General features: G+C 56.7%; 1 protein-coding gene across 1 annotated transcript in view; it reads left to right on the forward strand.

Moving 5' to 3' along the window:
• The window catches only part of LOC104401633 (phosphorylase b kinase regulatory subunit alpha, skeletal muscle isoform-like), a gene marked incomplete at its 5' end in the record, with an annotated part of 14154 nt that extends 398 nt beyond the window's left edge, over window positions 1-13756 (forward strand). The window contains 24 exons of the mRNA XM_010009280.1: window positions 1160-1282; window positions 1385-1480; window positions 2107-2214; window positions 2416-2494; window positions 2992-3126; window positions 4154-4263; window positions 4867-5011; window positions 5244-5322; window positions 5741-5820; window positions 7776-7952; window positions 8313-8407; window positions 8612-8751; window positions 8886-9042; window positions 9208-9287; window positions 9481-9559; window positions 9647-9776; window positions 10137-10238; window positions 10456-10571; window positions 10905-10943; window positions 12035-12079; window positions 12284-12454; window positions 12989-13042; window positions 13176-13376; window positions 13583-13756. Coding sequence (XP_010007582.1) covers window positions 1160-1282; window positions 1385-1480; window positions 2107-2214; window positions 2416-2494; window positions 2992-3126; window positions 4154-4263; window positions 4867-5011; window positions 5244-5322; window positions 5741-5820; window positions 7776-7952; window positions 8313-8407; window positions 8612-8751; window positions 8886-9042; window positions 9208-9287; window positions 9481-9559; window positions 9647-9776; window positions 10137-10238; window positions 10456-10571; window positions 10905-10943; window positions 12035-12079; window positions 12284-12454; window positions 12989-13042; window positions 13176-13376; window positions 13583-13756 — 2715 coding nt within the window. The remainder of the gene's footprint in view (window positions 1-1159; window positions 1283-1384; window positions 1481-2106; window positions 2215-2415; window positions 2495-2991; window positions 3127-4153; window positions 4264-4866; window positions 5012-5243; window positions 5323-5740; window positions 5821-7775; window positions 7953-8312; window positions 8408-8611; window positions 8752-8885; window positions 9043-9207; window positions 9288-9480; window positions 9560-9646; window positions 9777-10136; window positions 10239-10455; window positions 10572-10904; window positions 10944-12034; window positions 12080-12283; window positions 12455-12988; window positions 13043-13175; window positions 13377-13582) is intronic.
• Window positions 13757-16369: the final 2613 nt, after the last annotated feature.

The raw sequence follows: 16369 nt of genomic DNA on the forward strand, positions 1-16369 counted from the left end.
TTCCAGTCTGCACAAGCCCTGAGTGAGGGCCGGAGGCCTGTGGAGGTGACTCTGCAGCATTCCTCCCTCAACACTGTACAGTCACTGTCACTGCACAGGTACAGTTCCCTGGCTGTGCAGCAGTGCTGCAGGTCATACCCCTGCTTCTGCCTCTTCTGGGACTGAATTGATCACCACAGAACCAGGAAGTGGTACTTGGAGGCTCTTAAATCATCACCCATTGGGCCCATTATCTGCTGGGGTTCCTTTGGGCGCGTGTGTCTCTAAATGCTTTTCCTCTGCTGCACCTCTTCGGACGTGACCATAATAGGCAGCATGTGTGGCTGCATCTCTCCAGAGCCAGGGAAGAGCAGCGGCATCTCCAGTCTGACTTTTCCACCGCTCAAGCTTTGCCAACATGCAAAGCCGTGGATTGCTTCTGGGGAGCTGTGAAGGGCTGGAAAAGCAGTGCTGCCTGCAGGGGCACTGCAGCTGCCTGGAGTCAAACTGGAGTTTGGGAGCTTGAGGCCCGTGTGCAGCCACTATAGAAAACACATGCTCCCTGTGTGCTCTCTGCCTGACAGTCTGCTAAGGCCACCTGTCTCCCTTCTTTGCAGCAGAGTTAAAGCAGGCAGCAATGAAGGTCAATGGTTGTAGGTCCCCTGGATCACTACAGCACACACATCTGGGGTGGGAGAATTTGTCACAGGCAGGTCTCCATCCTGACCCCTTCCCTCGTGCCAGGCTTGCAGTCCTACCAGCTGGCAGAAGGGCCCCTGCTTGGGCCCCTGCTCTCTAGCCCAAGCCCTGGTGATACTGGAGGAGGCAGGGGCTGAGGGGCCAGGGCACAGCAGGCAAGGTGAAGGGGATGCAAGTGTCCCCAGGGCAGCAAGGGGGATGTTGTGCTATTGTACAGGACTCCTGAGGTGCTTTCCTGGAGACTGGGTAGACTCCCTTTGCCCAGGCAGGGTGAGTCCCTGTGACATTAGTGCAGGGGTTTGGGAGAGGACGTCTGATAGCAAGGGCACAGCCTGGAGGTGAAGCTGCTTTTTGGCGCTGTCAGCCATCATCCGCGGAACACTGGGAGGGCATTTTGAGGCTGGGGCCTCGGGGGTAGTAGGAGTCCTGTTTGAGGGGATCCTGCCACCCACAACCCTCACCGCTGTCACCCTCCCTGCAGGACCCCAACCGCCCCTACTACGAGCCTGCAGAGCTGAAGCTGTTTGAAAACATCGAGTGCGAGTGGCCCCTCTTCTGGGCATACCTGATCATCGACGGGATTTTCAGTGGAAACATGGAGCAGGTAAAGGAGGCAGGACCTGCCATGCTGCTGGAAAGAAGTCCCTGGCAAAGGAGGTGTGCAGGGAGCCATGCCCAGGGCAGACTCCCTTTCCTCTCTCCTCAGGTGCAGGAGTACCGGGAAGCCCTTGAGGGGGTTCTCATCAAGGGGAAGAATGGGGTGCGCCTGGTGCCGGAGCTGTACAGCGTTCCACCAGATAAGGTGAGTGGTCCTGAGCTACAGTGGGAGTGGGAATGTCTCATCACCAGTTAATTACGATCAGGTTTTAATGGTTTGTTGACTCACACATGGTGGCTTCCATGCACATGGAAACCCCATGAGAAAAACAACCAACCCAACAAAAAAACAACCTGCTCCCTGTCACCCCCTGCCAAAGCATTTCCTTCCCCCATACACAAGTTGCTGTGCTGACAGGCTGCCAGCCCGGAGTCCGAGTCCTCTGAGAGCTCGGGACACGAAGAGCTGGGCTGAGGAGGTTGCGCTGAGGATGCGTGAGCCTGGGCTGAGCGCGATGGCCTCCTGGTGCGCAGGTGCTGTAGCATCAAAGAGCATCATCCCAGTGCTCCTGGGGAATGTCAGCCGTTCCAGGGGGGAGCTCAACATCTTGGGAACTAAAATACTGAGTAGCTGACGTGGTGTCTGACACAGATGCCTACGGCAATCACGAGGTGTGAGGAACGTAGCTGAGAGGTTTTGGGCCCTCTGAGGCAAATGCTTTCATAGGTTCTTGTTTTAAGCCTTGAACTGCTGGACTTCAATAATGATACTGCTTCATTCAGCATCCTGTGTCTGTGGATCCCTCCCTGACGTCCTGGCTTGCCTTCCAGGTGGATGAGGAGTACAGGAACCCTCACACTGTGGACAGGATACCCATGGGCAAGCTGCCACTCATGTGGGGGCAGTCCCTCTACATCCTGGGCTGCCTGATGGCTGAGGTATGGTCATCCCTAGTGCTAGGGAGGCTGTGGGGTGAGGGCCTGAGCTCTGAAAGGGCAAATATTGCCACCCTGTGCCACCTACCATGGGGAACCTGTCACTTCCATCCTGCAGGACCTCTTAAAGGTGGGTTGTCTTTAGGCATCACCCACTTTACCCTGGCATGAAATGCTGATCTCCTCATATCTCTTTCTGCTCAGGGGTTTCTAGCTCCTGGTGAAATAGATCCCCTCAACCGCCGGTTTGCAACTGTCCCCAAGCCTGATGTGGTGGTCCAAGGTGAGGGAAAGGGCCCGATGCCAAGCTCCTGTGCCCAGCAGGCCTGGGGACTCTGCCTGCATGGAGTTCATGGGGGTGGCTCTGCTGGCTGGGTGGCAGCCAGTGCAGCAGGTCTCAGCCCTGGCAAGGTGGGTGTGAGATGGGGTGTGTCATGGTTTAAGCCCAGCTGCTAACAATGGCTGCCGCAGCTGACCCCAGGACAGGGTGTAAGTCCTTCTACTCCACCCTGCAATGCCCCAGGGAAACACCACCCACTACAGCCTCCTCTGCAGACAGGTTGAAAACAGTCTTACCCCCCAGCCACTTGGCACAGAAGGCTTGGGAGTGGAGAGTGTCAGGGGGAGCAAGGCAGACCTCTGCAGTGAGAAGTGGTTCCCAAAGGGACCCCGGACAGCTGCCTCTATGTGACAAAGCACTTGCATGTCCCCAGAGGTGTGAAGCAGCACTCCTCACACCGGTGCCCCTGCCACACTGAGCCTGTCCTCCTCCCTCTGCAGTGTGCATCCTGGCAGAGACAGAGGGGATCAAGGCGGCCCTGAGGAAGGAGGACATCGATGTGGAGACTGTGGCAGACGTCTACCCCATCCGAGTGCAGCCTGCTCGCATCCTTAGCCACATCTATGCCCGGCTGGGTGAGCTGGGCTCCCTGCTCCTGCAGCAAAAAGGATGCAGAAGGGTCTGTCCCATACCCTGGCACTCCTGCTCATAAATGCCTAGCTGATGATGGCTCTGCTACCATTTCCCTTGGCCTGGTAAAGGGGATCTCCTGCCCAAGGGAAGCTGGGGTGGCAGGCAGTGCTATGCAGAGTAATTCTAGCTTTGGCATTGCATTTGCACAGTCACCCCAGGGACAGGCAGAGGTTCTGATCTGTATAGGATGGACTTGGTGTGGACAGGAGCCAGCTTTTGTTCCTATATCCCAGATGTCAATGGAAGAGGCAAGCCAGACCCCAGAGAAGGTCCCCTGGCAGTTCCTGGCTTGCTGAGGGAGCCTGTAGCTGAGGTGGGGTGGTAGGACTCTGTTGGAGGGTTGGCAGGGTTGTTCCCTGGTGCAGTGACCCTTTGGGCACAGGGCTTGTTGTGCAGCAGCTGGAGACCTGGCCTGGGCCAGAGGAGGAACCTGACCCTCTGCAGGCTGCATGCGCCAGCTAATTTAAGCCACCAAAATGCCAAGTGTAACATGGGCAAAGGGAGCAGGGGAACAGCTTAGCAGCTGCCAGGGCTGACGTGAGCAAGGGGCCAATGCTGCTACTGTACCGTCCTGGGCTCTGGGAGTAATCCCAGGAGCAATGGGAATGCTTACGGAGCTCTCGGCTTTGGGGAACCAGCCCTGTGCAGGGAGGAACCCCTGGTCCTGCCCCAGCTTCCAGCGTACCCCAAACCCTGGAGGTGTGGCACATTGTGGAAACCAGGACAGGCTATTCCTGTTTCAGCAAAAGTTCCTGGGGAGGGCCTGGGTGTCTCTAGCCCCTGGGCAGGGCTGTGGGGTAGAGCATCACTGTGCTTTCGAGCCATGCCAGCATGACAGAAGGTCCTGGGGTACCCCAATCACAAACCAGCTGTTTCCTGCTGGCTGGGAGCACAGAGGCCTGCCTCTGTTTGCTGCATTCCCTTTCATGAGGAGGCTTGCACTAAAAACTCCTCCTCCTGGCCCCCTAGGCCGCAACAAGAAGATGTGCCTGACGGGACGGCCCTATCGGCACATGGGCGTCCTCGGGACCTCCAAGCTCTACAACATCAGGAAGAACATCTTTACGTTCACCCCACAGGTGGGTGCCATTCCCCGCTGCCAGGAGATCTGGAACTAGGTAGGAGGATTCCCCGCTGGCTGAGTACTCAGGGGCTGCCCAACATGCTCTGAACAGCTTGGAGCAGCCCCAGCTCTGTGGTGTGGAGCAGGAGTTGGTGGTCCTGGCTACATGTGTGCTGGGAGAAGATGTTTTCAGCCTTACAATGATCAGTTTTCGGTGGAAATCTCTGCTCACCCTGGCAAGGACACTAGGAAAAGGCTGATGGCAGGACGGGGATCCCTCTGCCCACTGTGTCCAGCATGGTAAAGGGACGAGCAGGGTTGCAAGCCTGGCACAGCACAGACTGGCTGTGTGGGGCTCGTGTGACACTGCTGCTGAGCTGTGGTGTTACCTTGCCATAGTTGTTACTGGCCAGCAGCTGCCCTGGGGGCTGAGAGTGTCTTTCTAGGCTCTGCTGATGCTTACCAGGTGAAGTGGGACACGCTGCTGGTGCAAGGGAACATGTCCCCTGGGTGCACTGTGTGGCTAGCCTGGCTGAGCATCTGTGGGAAGATGTGGGTGGCACTAAAGGGATCTGGTGGCTGTGGGAAGGGCCGCTCATGTCTCCTCCCATCCTTGCAGTTCATAGACCAGCAGCAGTTCTACCTGGCTCTTGACAACAGGATGATTGTGGAGATGCTGAGGACAGACCTCTCGTACCTCTGCAGCCGCTGGAGGATGACCGGACGGCCGACCATCACCTTCCCCATCTCCCACACCATGCTCGGTACAGACCCTCCAACCTCGCAAGGTGTTTGGGTAGAGCAGCCCTGGGAAGCAGCCTATGCAGGTGGAAGGGGGTGGGCAGTTATCTTGGTAACAGGGACACCGTGAGACTGGAAGAACCAGGAGCATCCTGCAAAGAGCCAGGAGCATACTGTGAAGAGCTCGCCACTCAAAGGAGCTGCAATGGGTTAGCAGTGGGAGAGCCTGACTGCCTTTGTCTCTGTCCCTAACAGATGAATCTGGCAGCAGTGTGCACCCCACAGTGCTGGCGATGCTGCGGAAGCTGCAGGATGGGTATTTTGGTGGTGCAAGGTGAGTGCAGCTTCCTGGAGAGGGCTGGTGGCCCCCAAGAGCCTGTTAATGAGGGCCTGGGCCTGAGCATTGGCTGTTGGGGAACAAGCTGTGGAGAATACGTTGGGGTGTGCTAGGCCGTAAGTGCACCCCTGGGCTACAGTCCCAACAGAGGAGATGCAAGAAAGGATGTAGCTCTTCATGCCACTAAGCCCATGGCTGCAGGATCCTTCTAATACTTTTTGGGCAGCCCTTTCATGCCTGCCTGTGGCTGGGGGGGGGAGGAGCTGCAGGCAGCTAAAGCAGGCGTTGGGGCACGTGTACGCTCCCAGGCAAGTGCATCTCTCTCTGCCAGAGGGTCTGTCCTGGATTCAGAAGGCAAAGCCAAAGGTATTGCTCCCTCCTTCCTCTCTGTGTGACCTCCTCTCCTCTCGCCCAGGATCCAGACGGGTAAGTTGTCAGAGTTCCTGACAACGTCATGCCGAACGCACCTCAGCTTTATGGACCCTGGGCCAGAGGGTAAGGTCTTTGCCAAAAGTTACGAGCTCAGCACTGGCAGCTTTGAGGAGCTAGACGCCGAGGATTGGCTGCATGGCTTGCAGATAGCAAAGGATGGTAAGGGGGAACAGGCCAGTTGCTGCTGTGGCGTGGCAAATGCCAAACTCACCCGTAAACCCGTAACACCCAACCACCCCGTCAGCACCTGCTACCATGTTCTTCACACACACTTGGGTGTTCATGTTTCTGGTCCCATCTGACCCTCCATCAATTAACCTTGTCTGGGTGATGCTCAGGGCCACACCAGTGGGGTGGGACTGGGTCGATTGATGCAGCCTCTCCAAGGGGTTTCCCAGCCAGCCAGGGCTGAGGCTGGTGTGGACGTGGAGAGCACGGAGGATGCTCTGGAACGAGCCAGTCTGGCTGTTGCATAGGGAAGAGACACAGGTCTGGCAACCTGCCTGTGCTCAGGAGATTGGGCTGAGGATCTTTCGTGCACCAGTGACAGTGCAGAAAGTGATGGGACAGTGCCCAAGATGGTGGGGAAGACTCACCATGTCTCTAAGCAATCCAAGTGTTGTTTTCCCAAAGCCTTTGACACTCCCTAGGCAGAGCTGCTCCTGTGGGTGCCAAATTGAGGTCTTGCTGCTGTGGATATGGTGCCTGAGAGAGCCTTGGCCCACCACAGTGTGATGGACCCATCTTGTCCTGAGACCATGGTGAGGTGCAAGGTTTGCTGTTCCCCTTGCAAACAGGCCTGGGCGCATCCTCCTCTGTGACCTAGTGGGTCATTTTCCCAGCCTTCCCATCAGTCTGCCCTGCCTCTGCTGCTTCTGCAGCCAATGTCTGCACTGCTGTGACACTGAATACTCACTTCTCTTGCCCTCCTTTTGCTTTGCCTGCGGTCTCCTTGTAGGCTGCATCTGGGCTTCTCCAAGGTGTCTGCTTCTCTGCAGCCCCAAGGGGAGATGGGGCCTGCCTGGCCCCTCTACAGCACTTAAAAGATGCTTAATTTTAAGCATTCCCTATGGTCAGATGCTGCAGCCAGGCAGGATGATGTTCTCGAGCCTGTCTGGAGGACTCCTCCTTCAGGCATCGTCATAAGGCATCCCTGCCAGATATGGAAAGGGGATGCCATGCTGTGGGCCTTAGATGCTGTCTGCAGATCACCTCCTGGGGAAGGACACACCACAGAGCTCATCTGCCAGCTGGAGAGCAGCATGGCTTTGCCCTGGCCCACTGGCTGGAAGTGCTCAACAGCTCTTGGTTGTGTTGCATTGCTTTGGCATGGGCACCTCCCCCTTAGGGCATCCCCATCACTGTTATCTCCTGGCTGAGAAGAGAGGTGGCCTCTGAGTACCCTCAGCCATGCTGCAGGAAACAAGCGGTGGCCCTCGTGCTCGTGTTGTGGCATTGGGAGTGATGGCAGCTGCTGTAGGCTGGGCAAAGAGCAAGGCAGGAGCTGTAGCTCTTTTTCTAACTCCTAATTAGAAATAACTGGTAATTTCTAATTAGAAATAACTATCTTGCAAAACCCACCCTGCCTTGCTCCCATGCTAGAGTCCTGCTTGGATGAGACCCCTGCTGTGCTGGGGTGCTCCCAAGCACTCCGCATGGACAGGCTGCCCCTGGCTGTGCCTCCCCCTGTGTTCCCCGGAGAGAATGAACATGAGGGTTTCACTGTGGGGTTGGGGCAGGCTCTGCTGTCCTTGCTCAGGCTCAGACCTGGCACATGCTGCATCCCCATCGCTTCCTTCATCCGGGTGGGACTCTGACGGAGCCTGGCTGGCAGCCAGTGTCCCAGGCAGTGGAACAGAGTGGGAACAGGGGTGTCATGGCCATGGGGCTTTGGGCACCAGCCCCATGTTGTCATTTTGCTCAGCCAGCAAAGCTTCGCCCTCGCCAAGGTGCAGCCAGGAGCTCTCTTGGGCCTGGGGCACAAAGCAGCTGAACCTCCTCTTGTGCCTCCCCTTCAGCAGACACGTACGATGAGGTTGCTCAGTACCTGGACCACTTGCTGCAGCGCACAGCTCCGCAGGTGAACCTGCCTCCCACCGCACAGCGGGGAGGCCTGAGCCGCTTCCGTGCTGCCGTCCACACCACCCGTGACCTCATGTCCTTAGCGTCCAAGGCCAAGGACCTTCATGTCCAGAGTGAGTAACTCCAGTGTCCTCCGCCCCTTTGGTCAAGCCCAAGGGGAAAGGCTGAGGTGCTCTGGGAGCTTTCCCAGCTGTGCAGTGCTGGGGGCCCTATAGATTGAAAAGAAACCCACATTGTGTCCATCATGTTAGTCCTAGCCATGGAGTATCTTGCAGTTGGTGCCTGTGCAGCCCTCGTGCAAAATTCTGAATGATAAGCAGTGGCAGCTCCCTCTGGTGTTCCTCTAGCAGGATGGGATGGGGCTGCTGCTCCCATGGCCCACTTCCCTGCAGGGGCTGACAGGGGATCAGAGTGTCAGATGTGAGGTGGGTTGGGGTTGGGAAGTGTCTGTGCTAACTTTGGTTTTCTTTTAGATGTTGGGATGTATGTCCCCAGCAAGATCTTCCAGGCATCCCAGCAGTCAGTCAAGCTGCTGGGTTCACCTCACCAGCATGATGTGGATGGCAAGGTGAGCCCTGTCCCTCCCAGGCTGGCCAAGCAGTGCCATACTTTCAGCTGGAGCCAGAGGGTCCCTGTGGGGCCACATGGGGAAGGCTTAGTGTTTGGTGAGGGGGAATGTCTGTGGGTGAATGTCCTCGGCTCCATAACCAGACTGCACTTGGTGTGGGGTGCTGGTGGTGCTCACCAGGAGCATGGGTCTCCCTTCCCTCAGAGCCACACACTCTATGCAGAGATGAACCTGCCCCGCGATGAGGATGGCAGCGTGGACTGCAAGACACTGGTGGACCAGCTGCGTGTCTGCCCTACGCTGCAGGAGCAAGCAGACATCCTCTACATGCTCCACATCCTCAAGTATGAAGAGCTCCAAGTGCTGCAGGCTCACTGAGCTGAGCACAGCACAGCCATGCAGTCATCCACCCCCAGCAGAGCCCAGGGCTGCTGCAAGGCAAGCTTCTGGGCGTAACCCAGGATCTCCTTCAATGCAGAGGACCCGAGTGGCACACAGGGCTTGACAGTGAGCCTGGCCCCACAGTGAAGGAGCTCCTCACTGAGCTGTACATGCGGGTGGGGGACACACGCCAGTGGGCCCTGATCCGCTACATCTCTGGCATCCTCAAGAAGAAGGTAGAAGCTCTGGATGAGGTAACAACCACGCATTTGGCGTCCAACGGGCTGTGGTCTGTTGGGGAGGAGGCTGCAGAGCGGCAGGCAAACTGCAGCTGTATTGGCTCTGTCTTGCGCTGCCTTTTGCCGAGGCCCAAGCCCTGAGCTGTTGATGATGTCCAGGGTGACCCTTTCTGTCCCCAGGCTTGTACTGACCTCCTGTCTCACCAGAAGCACTTGACAGTGGGACTGCCCCCAGAGCCGCGTGAGAAGACAATTTCTGCGTGAGTGTGGCCTCTCTCCCTCCTGGCGCATGCTTTCCTGGGGCTGGATGCAGACCCACTGCCCTGGAAGCCCATGGGAGGAGTGGCTCTAGGTGGCTGTCCCCAGCCTGTGTCTCTCCCCTCTGGGCAGTGCAGACCAGGAGGGACTCAGGGTTCACTCTGCTGCCTCTCACCTTCTCTGCTCTCTCCCTAGCCCGATCCCCTACGAGGAGCTTGTTCACCTCATTGATGAAGCCAGTGAGAAGAACCTCAGTGTGTCCATCCTTACCCAGGTGATGGGCCAGGGCGAAAGAGGACCCTGGCCTAGGGGTATCTGCCCTGGTGAACAGCAGTGGAATGATCTGCCTCTTCCCCTCTAGGAGATAATGGTGTACTTGGCCATGTACATGCGCACACAGCCTGCGCTATTCACTGAGATGTTCCGCATTCGTATCGGGCTCATCATTCAGGTGATGGCGACAGAGCTGGCACACTCCCTGCGCTGCTCAGGTACATGCAGCGGGGACAGCGGACGGCCTGGGGGGTGCTGCAGCAGCCAGGACCCCATCAGCAGGGAGGAGAAGTGCTGTTACAAACAGGCAGCTCCGCTCTAGGGCAAGACCCTGCACTGAAAGTGCCAGGGACTGTTCTTGGGCACAGCGGGGTGGTTTCACTTCAGTCTCTATTCAAGGGTGTGTTGGGCTGGCATGGGGAAGGGTTCCTGTTGTAGGCAAAACTCGGAGTTAGCATACATCCCTGGAGGATGAGCTCCTGTACCAGTGCTTCCCCTGCTGACAGAATGGTGTGCAGGGTAGAAATGTCCCAGGAGGGCTGTGAAGTGGGGTATGACATTACAGCTCTGTTCTCCAGCTGGAGAAGCTACTGAGAACCTGATGAATCTCAGCCCGTCAGACATGAAGAGCCTCCTCTACCACATCCTCTCTGGCAAGGAGTTTGGTGTGGAAAGGAGCGGTGAGTCTCTCAGCAAGGTTGTGAGAGCACCTCTGGGCAAAGCTGGGTGCTGCTGCAGAGCATGGCCTGAATCGAAGCAGCTGTGTGCTGTGCTCAGGGATCTCTGGTGCTGGCTGGGATAGAGGGTGAGGGTGTGCAGATGTACCAGTGCCCAAGCAGAGGCAAGGAATGCAAGTGCCCTGAGGCACAGTACCTACTCCGGGCCCCTTTTCTCCAGTGCGATCAGTCGACTCGTCGCTCACCACTGCTATCTCCATCTGTGAGGTGGGGGCTGTCGGGGTCACCAAGCACGACCGTTCCGGCATCATCAGGCTGAAAAGCGAGATCAAGCAGGTAAGGGCAGGTAGTGCAGGCTGCTCCTGCCAGGAACAGCTACAGGAGAAGCAGGATTGATGGGGAAGCAGGCGGGAGCTCACTCCTGGGCTTCAGAGAGCTTACAGCTGCTTCCAGGAGCTACTTTTAGCTCCAGTCCTGCCCTGTGGGAAGAACTGGGGCAAACCTATTAATGGGACTGGGGATTTTTTAGCGGAGCAAGCAGTACAGGGGGAACACAGGAGTGCTTGGGAAGTGCAGGGGTGGAGAGAACCACACAACATCCCAGCTGTAGCTGGTGTCCTGGTGGGCCTCTTCCAGCAGCAGAACCTTCATTTCCTTCTTCTCTTGCAGCAACTGGATAAACGTAGGCAGTCTCTGCCTGGAAGTAAGGTGAAAGCCCCCCTGGTCCTGCTGCAGCCTCAGCTTTTGTCCCTCATGCCACACACCAGGGCAGCTTCTGAGCGTGCATGAGCTAGCGAGCTTTCCTAAGCAAACCTGAGCGAGCTGCTGCAGCAGTGAACTGGCTGCCCCTCCAAAGGCTCAGGGTTGCTCTGTTCAGGACAGGAAGGGAGGCTGGCTTCACTGGGAAAAGGTTGGCATGGCTCACCGTGCTGTGGTGCCCAGGGCTGGCGCTGTCCCACAGCCTTTGGGGAGCTACCCTTTGTGAGGGACCTGCCATATTTGGGCTGGCAGGGAGGAAGCCTTCTTTGGTTTGTGTGTTGTCATTAGAACCAGCTCAGAGCTGTGCTCCGTAGCTGCTGTGGCCTAATAGGTTCCATTATACCCAGGAAGGCTTGGTGAGCATGACGAGGTGATGTAACTCTAGTGCCATGACCAGTAGTGTCCCTGTCGGGCAGCTCTCTGGTGGTCTCTGGATCCTGCCTGTAGCCCCTTAGCTATTTCTTCTCTGGGAGAAGAGGCTCCTGCCCAGCTACAAGGACCTCCTCTGCCACCTAGCGTGTGTCCAGGATGAGTCCTGACTTCTAGGAGGGGTCCTGTCCTCAAAAAGATGGGGCCTGCAGGGACCAGGCTGTTGCAGCAGGTTTGTGGCTGGTCTGCTGCAGAGGGAAACCTGGCATCACAAGAGGGACCATGTATGTGGTGAGGAAGGTCATCCACGGGCAGTAGTAACCTTGCTACTGGCCTCCTGGTCTGCCTGATACTAAACCCCACCTATGCCAGCAGCCAGCACAGCAGTAGCAGCCCTGCTCCCATGTGCCTGCCAGCACGAGCTTGCTGCTGCTGCAGCACCAGAGTGCGGGGGCCTCGCAGCGGCCCTGCAAGGTGCAGCCCTTCCCCTCTGGTGCTAACGTGAGACTTCCTGCAGGTTTGCCCTTTGAAACTGTCTCTCCAGCTAACCACAGTCCCTGGGATAACTGCCCCGCGACCTGAGCTTGGTCCATGCTGCTGCTGCTCTGCTTGCCATGATGGCTTCCTTGCTTCAGCACGGTCTGACTTTGGTCTCTCCCTTTCTCCTCCAGCCCCTTGGTTTGCAGTCTGGGGACACTGACCTCAAGTCCTCTCTGGTAACCAGTGTTTGTTGGCAGAACATGTGGGTCTGTCCTGCTTGTGGCTGCACGAAGGTGCTGGGGGTGGTGCAGGGTGGCTTTGCTGGGTGGGGGTGGAAGCCAGGCTGGGGGAGCACGAGCTCTTGGGCAACAGCAGGGTGTGTTCTTGTGGGGTATTTACTCTACAGCAGTCTCTGTGGTCCTTGTCTTGTGTCGGTTTAGTCTCCTGGGCACACGGAGCTGCTGGGCCAGGGCTCCTTTTCAAGCATGCTGGAAGACCAGGGCAGCAAGGACAGCCGCCAGGGCCAGTGGCAGCGGAGACGGCGGCTGGATGGGGCCCTCAACCGTGTCCCTGTGGGCTTCTACCAGAAGGTCTGGAAGGTTCTGCAAAAGGTGAGCTGGGTGCCTGGATGGCTCCTCTCCATACGTGTGAGCCTGTGGGTCTCACGCACGAGCGTTGCTAGGGCAACTTGCCAGGTACCCGAGGGTGGTCCCTGCTGTCATGTGGATATATGCTTCATGGGTGGGCTGGCCCTGGAAAACTGGGGAAGACCTATGGCCGCCTTATAGGCACACAGGACCTACCTCACGCTCTGCTGAGCCTTGCACAGTAACAGATAATGGCTTTACCCATTAGCCAGGCGGGGCAGGCTGGAGCTTCAGCTGAAGCGGCTCTGGGCACAGCTTGTCCTTGGCATGGTGAGCCAGGGACCAGAGCCCCGTGCTGAGTGTGGGGGAGCGGGGGCTCTGGCTGATGCTGAACTGGTGGGGAAGGAGCAATGCTGTGCAAGGAGTTAGGAGGTGGAGCTGGGGTGTGTGGGCAGTGTGCACTAGTGCGCAAGGGGGAGCAAGCTGGTGGACCAGCCCTATGTGTTCTAGCGTAGGTGTTTCTCAGTGCCATAACCGTGGTCTCTCCTTGTTCTGCAGTGCCATGGCCTTTCTGTGGAGGGCTTTGTTCTCCCCTCATCAACCACCAGAGAGGTAGGAGGTTTATGTGAGGGGGAAGCAGGGCAGGTGGGTTGGTGCTGGGTTGCCTGTGCAAGCACCCAGCATTGCTCAGGACTTGTGCTGGCAGTACAGTGCTGCAGGTACCTTTCTTTCTCCCTCCTCACAGATGACCCCTGGAGAAATGAAGTTTGCTGTGCATGTGGAGTCGGTCCTCAACCGTGTGCCCCAGCCAGAGTACAGGCAGCTGCTGGTGGAGGCTATCTTAGTGCTCACTATGTTGGTGGACATGGAGGTGCACACCATCGGCAGCATCATAGCTGTGGAAAGGATCTTGCACATGGCCAATGACCTCTTCTACGAGGAGCAGGTAAGGGCCAGGCCTCACACAGGGACCACAGGCTGCGTTCCCCACAGCCATGCAGTGTTCACCCACCCAGAGGGTCCTGCCTGTTGCCCTCACTGTGTTCATGGGGCACAGCAAATACGTAGCGTACTCCTCCCGCTGTTCACCATCGATGTGTCGCACTACCTTATTCCTGATGCTGCGTTTCTCCTTCTGTGTCCAACATCCAGAAAGCCCTGGGTGCTGACGAGCACATGCTGGAGAGGGATCCAACGACAGGCATCTGCAGCATGCTGTACGACAGCGCGCCGAGTGGGCGGTTTGGCACCATGACCTACCTGTCCAAGTCAGTGGCCATGTACGTGTACGACTTCCTGCCTGCCGACGGCTGCTCCATGCAGTAGCTCTCACAACTCCTCGCCCTGGGTTGCAGATGGTGCAGAAGGGTTGTTTCATAGGGCTTATAAAAACAGGCATTAGGTAGCTTGCAGGCAGCCTGCATGGCCATCTCCCCTCCCAGTCCTGGCCTCTTGGTGGCTGAGCAGCTCTCCTGAGGAGCTCTGCGGGAAGCATGCATCGTCCTAAGCTGTGTGCAGCCTGGGCTGGCAGGGAAAGACTGAGCTTTGAAGCCTGCTCATGTTAGAAGTGTCTGCGGGCACAGCTCCTCCTGGGCCATCACCCCAGGAGGCACCTGCGTTTGAGAGAGGTGGAAAGGGCCCCCTTCACCAGGTGTGTGTGCAGTGCTGCAGCGTGCCCTGCAGATGCCTCCAGCGGATTTTGTGGTTTTAACCTGTTCTGTGCTGCTTTTTATTCCAAATCTGCAGGGTTTATACTAGTGTAGGCTGGAGCTCTTGCTCTTCCTGCTGCTGGTGGAAAAGCTTAATTAGAGGAATAGGGGGTACCACCTGAACCTCTCCCCCAGCATGCCCAAAACCAAACCGGTCCAACACAAGCTCTGCTGCTTGGAAGTAGGCAGCCCATCTCACAGGAGATGGGGTCAGGGGTCCTGTGTACAGAGCTCAGAGGCAGCAGGAGCCAGGAGCATCCCAAGGTGGTAACAGATCCCAGTTACCACCGAGCTGGAAGAACAGGGCTTTTGGCTGGCTAGGAGCTGTCGGTGGTAGCCCCTCCACACCATCTTCTCTGCTTCTGACAGTGTCACTTATGGCTAAGTCACAGACTCCCAAGTTCATACATGCCTGGTAAAGAAGCTTTGAGCTGGCTGCTCAGTTTGGTGTTAGCTGTGCCACCACAAATGTGCTCTGAATGCTCAGCTCTGCCCCCAGTTCCTGCAGCCTTGCACTGGAGAGGGGTGGTGAATTTAGAGCGGGTCCCAGCTCTGCTCTATCCTGCAGGTCAAACCCTGCACAGGATAGTGCAGTCAGACTGACGGGGATCAGGCACACACACCACAGAGTGGCAGGGGGAGTGGGCTTATAGAATCATAGAATAGTTTGGGTCGGAAGGGACCTTTGCATATCACCTAGTCCAACCCCTCTGCAATGAGCAGGGGCATCTTCAACTATATCAGGTTGCTCAGAACCACAGTCAGCCCAGCCTTGCATGTTTCCAGGGGATGGGCCACCTACCACATCTCTGGGCAACCTGTGCTTCACCACCATCATCTTAAAACCTTTCTTCCTTATATCCACACATAAACCCTCTTTTAGTTTAAAGAAGAGAGATTGCCAGTGAAGACCGAGAAAAAACCACTGTTGAGTACATCAGCATTCTCCTCGCCCCCTGCTACCAGTTTACCAGTCTTATTCATCAAGAGGGTTTTGCTTTCTTTGACCCTCCTTTTCTGGCTGGCATACCTGTAAAAGCCCTTTTGTTATTCTTTTTGTCCCTTGCCAAGTTCAGCTCCAGCCGTGCCATGGCCTTCCTGACCCTATCCCTGCAGAGCCAGGCAGTGTTCCTGTACCCTTCCCAGGATACCTGTCTCTGCTTCCACTGCCTGTGCATTTCCTTCTTGCCGTTTAGTTTGACCAGCATGTCTCAACTCTTGCCTTCCTTTCCTGATTTCTCGCATATGGGGATCAAGAGCTCCTGTGCTCTATGGAAAGCATCCTTAAAGACCTGCCAGCTCTGTCTGCTTCCTTGTCCTTGAGGGCAGCATCTCAGGGTGTCACACCACCCTCAAGCAGCTGGCTGTTGTTTTCCTAAAATTCAGGGTCCTGACTTTTACTCTTTGCCTGACCTGTATCCTTCAGGACTGCAAACTCCACCAGTGCATGAGCATTGCAGCCCAGGCTGCTCCAGTCTCAGTGTCACCAACTGGCTCACTTGGGTGGGTGACCATTAGATCCAGTATCCCCCTCGGGTATAGGGCTGCCTATTATGTGGTTTAAGAAATTATCCTCCATGTCCTCCAGGAGTCTCCTGGATTGCAGTGCTGGGTTGATCCTGACTGGGTGCCTACTACCCGTCAGAGCCACTCTGTCCCTCCCCTACTCAGCTGGACAGGGGAGAGAAAATATGAGAGGCTCCTGGGTTGGGACAAGGACAGGGAGATCATTCATCAGTTGTCACGGGCAATGCAGACTGACTTGGGGAAATGAGTTTAATTTATTACCAATCAAAGCACAGTAGGATAATTAGAAATAAAAACTGAATCTCAAAGCATGTCCCGTCCCCCCCCTTCTGGGCTCAGTTTTACTCCTATTTTCTCTACATGCTCCCCCACAGTGGCACAGGGGGATGGAAAATGGGGTTTGTGGCCAGTTCATCACACGTCTGGCATCCCTTCCTCTGCAGGAGGATGACTCCTTACACTCTTACCCTGTTCCGGCATGGGCTCCATCCCATAGGAAACTCCTCCAACATGAGGAGCTGTCACTGGCGCTGTCAGACATGGAGGAAGCTTCTGGCAGCTTCTCACAGAATCCACCCTGTAACCCCCCTCCCTGCTACCAGGCCCTTGCCACACAGACCTCATACAGTTGCCTGCAGGTTCTCCAGCAGCTCTTGGGGTGGTTGAGGTCCCCCAACAGGATGAAAGGCTGCAAGTGCAATGC

The sequence above is a fragment of the Nestor notabilis genome, unplaced genomic scaffold, assembly GCF_000696875.1.
Source record: "Nestor notabilis isolate BGI_N333 unplaced genomic scaffold, ASM69687v1 scaffold32782, whole genome shotgun sequence".
NCBI lineage: Eukaryota > Metazoa > Chordata > Aves > Psittaciformes > Psittacidae > Nestor > Nestor notabilis.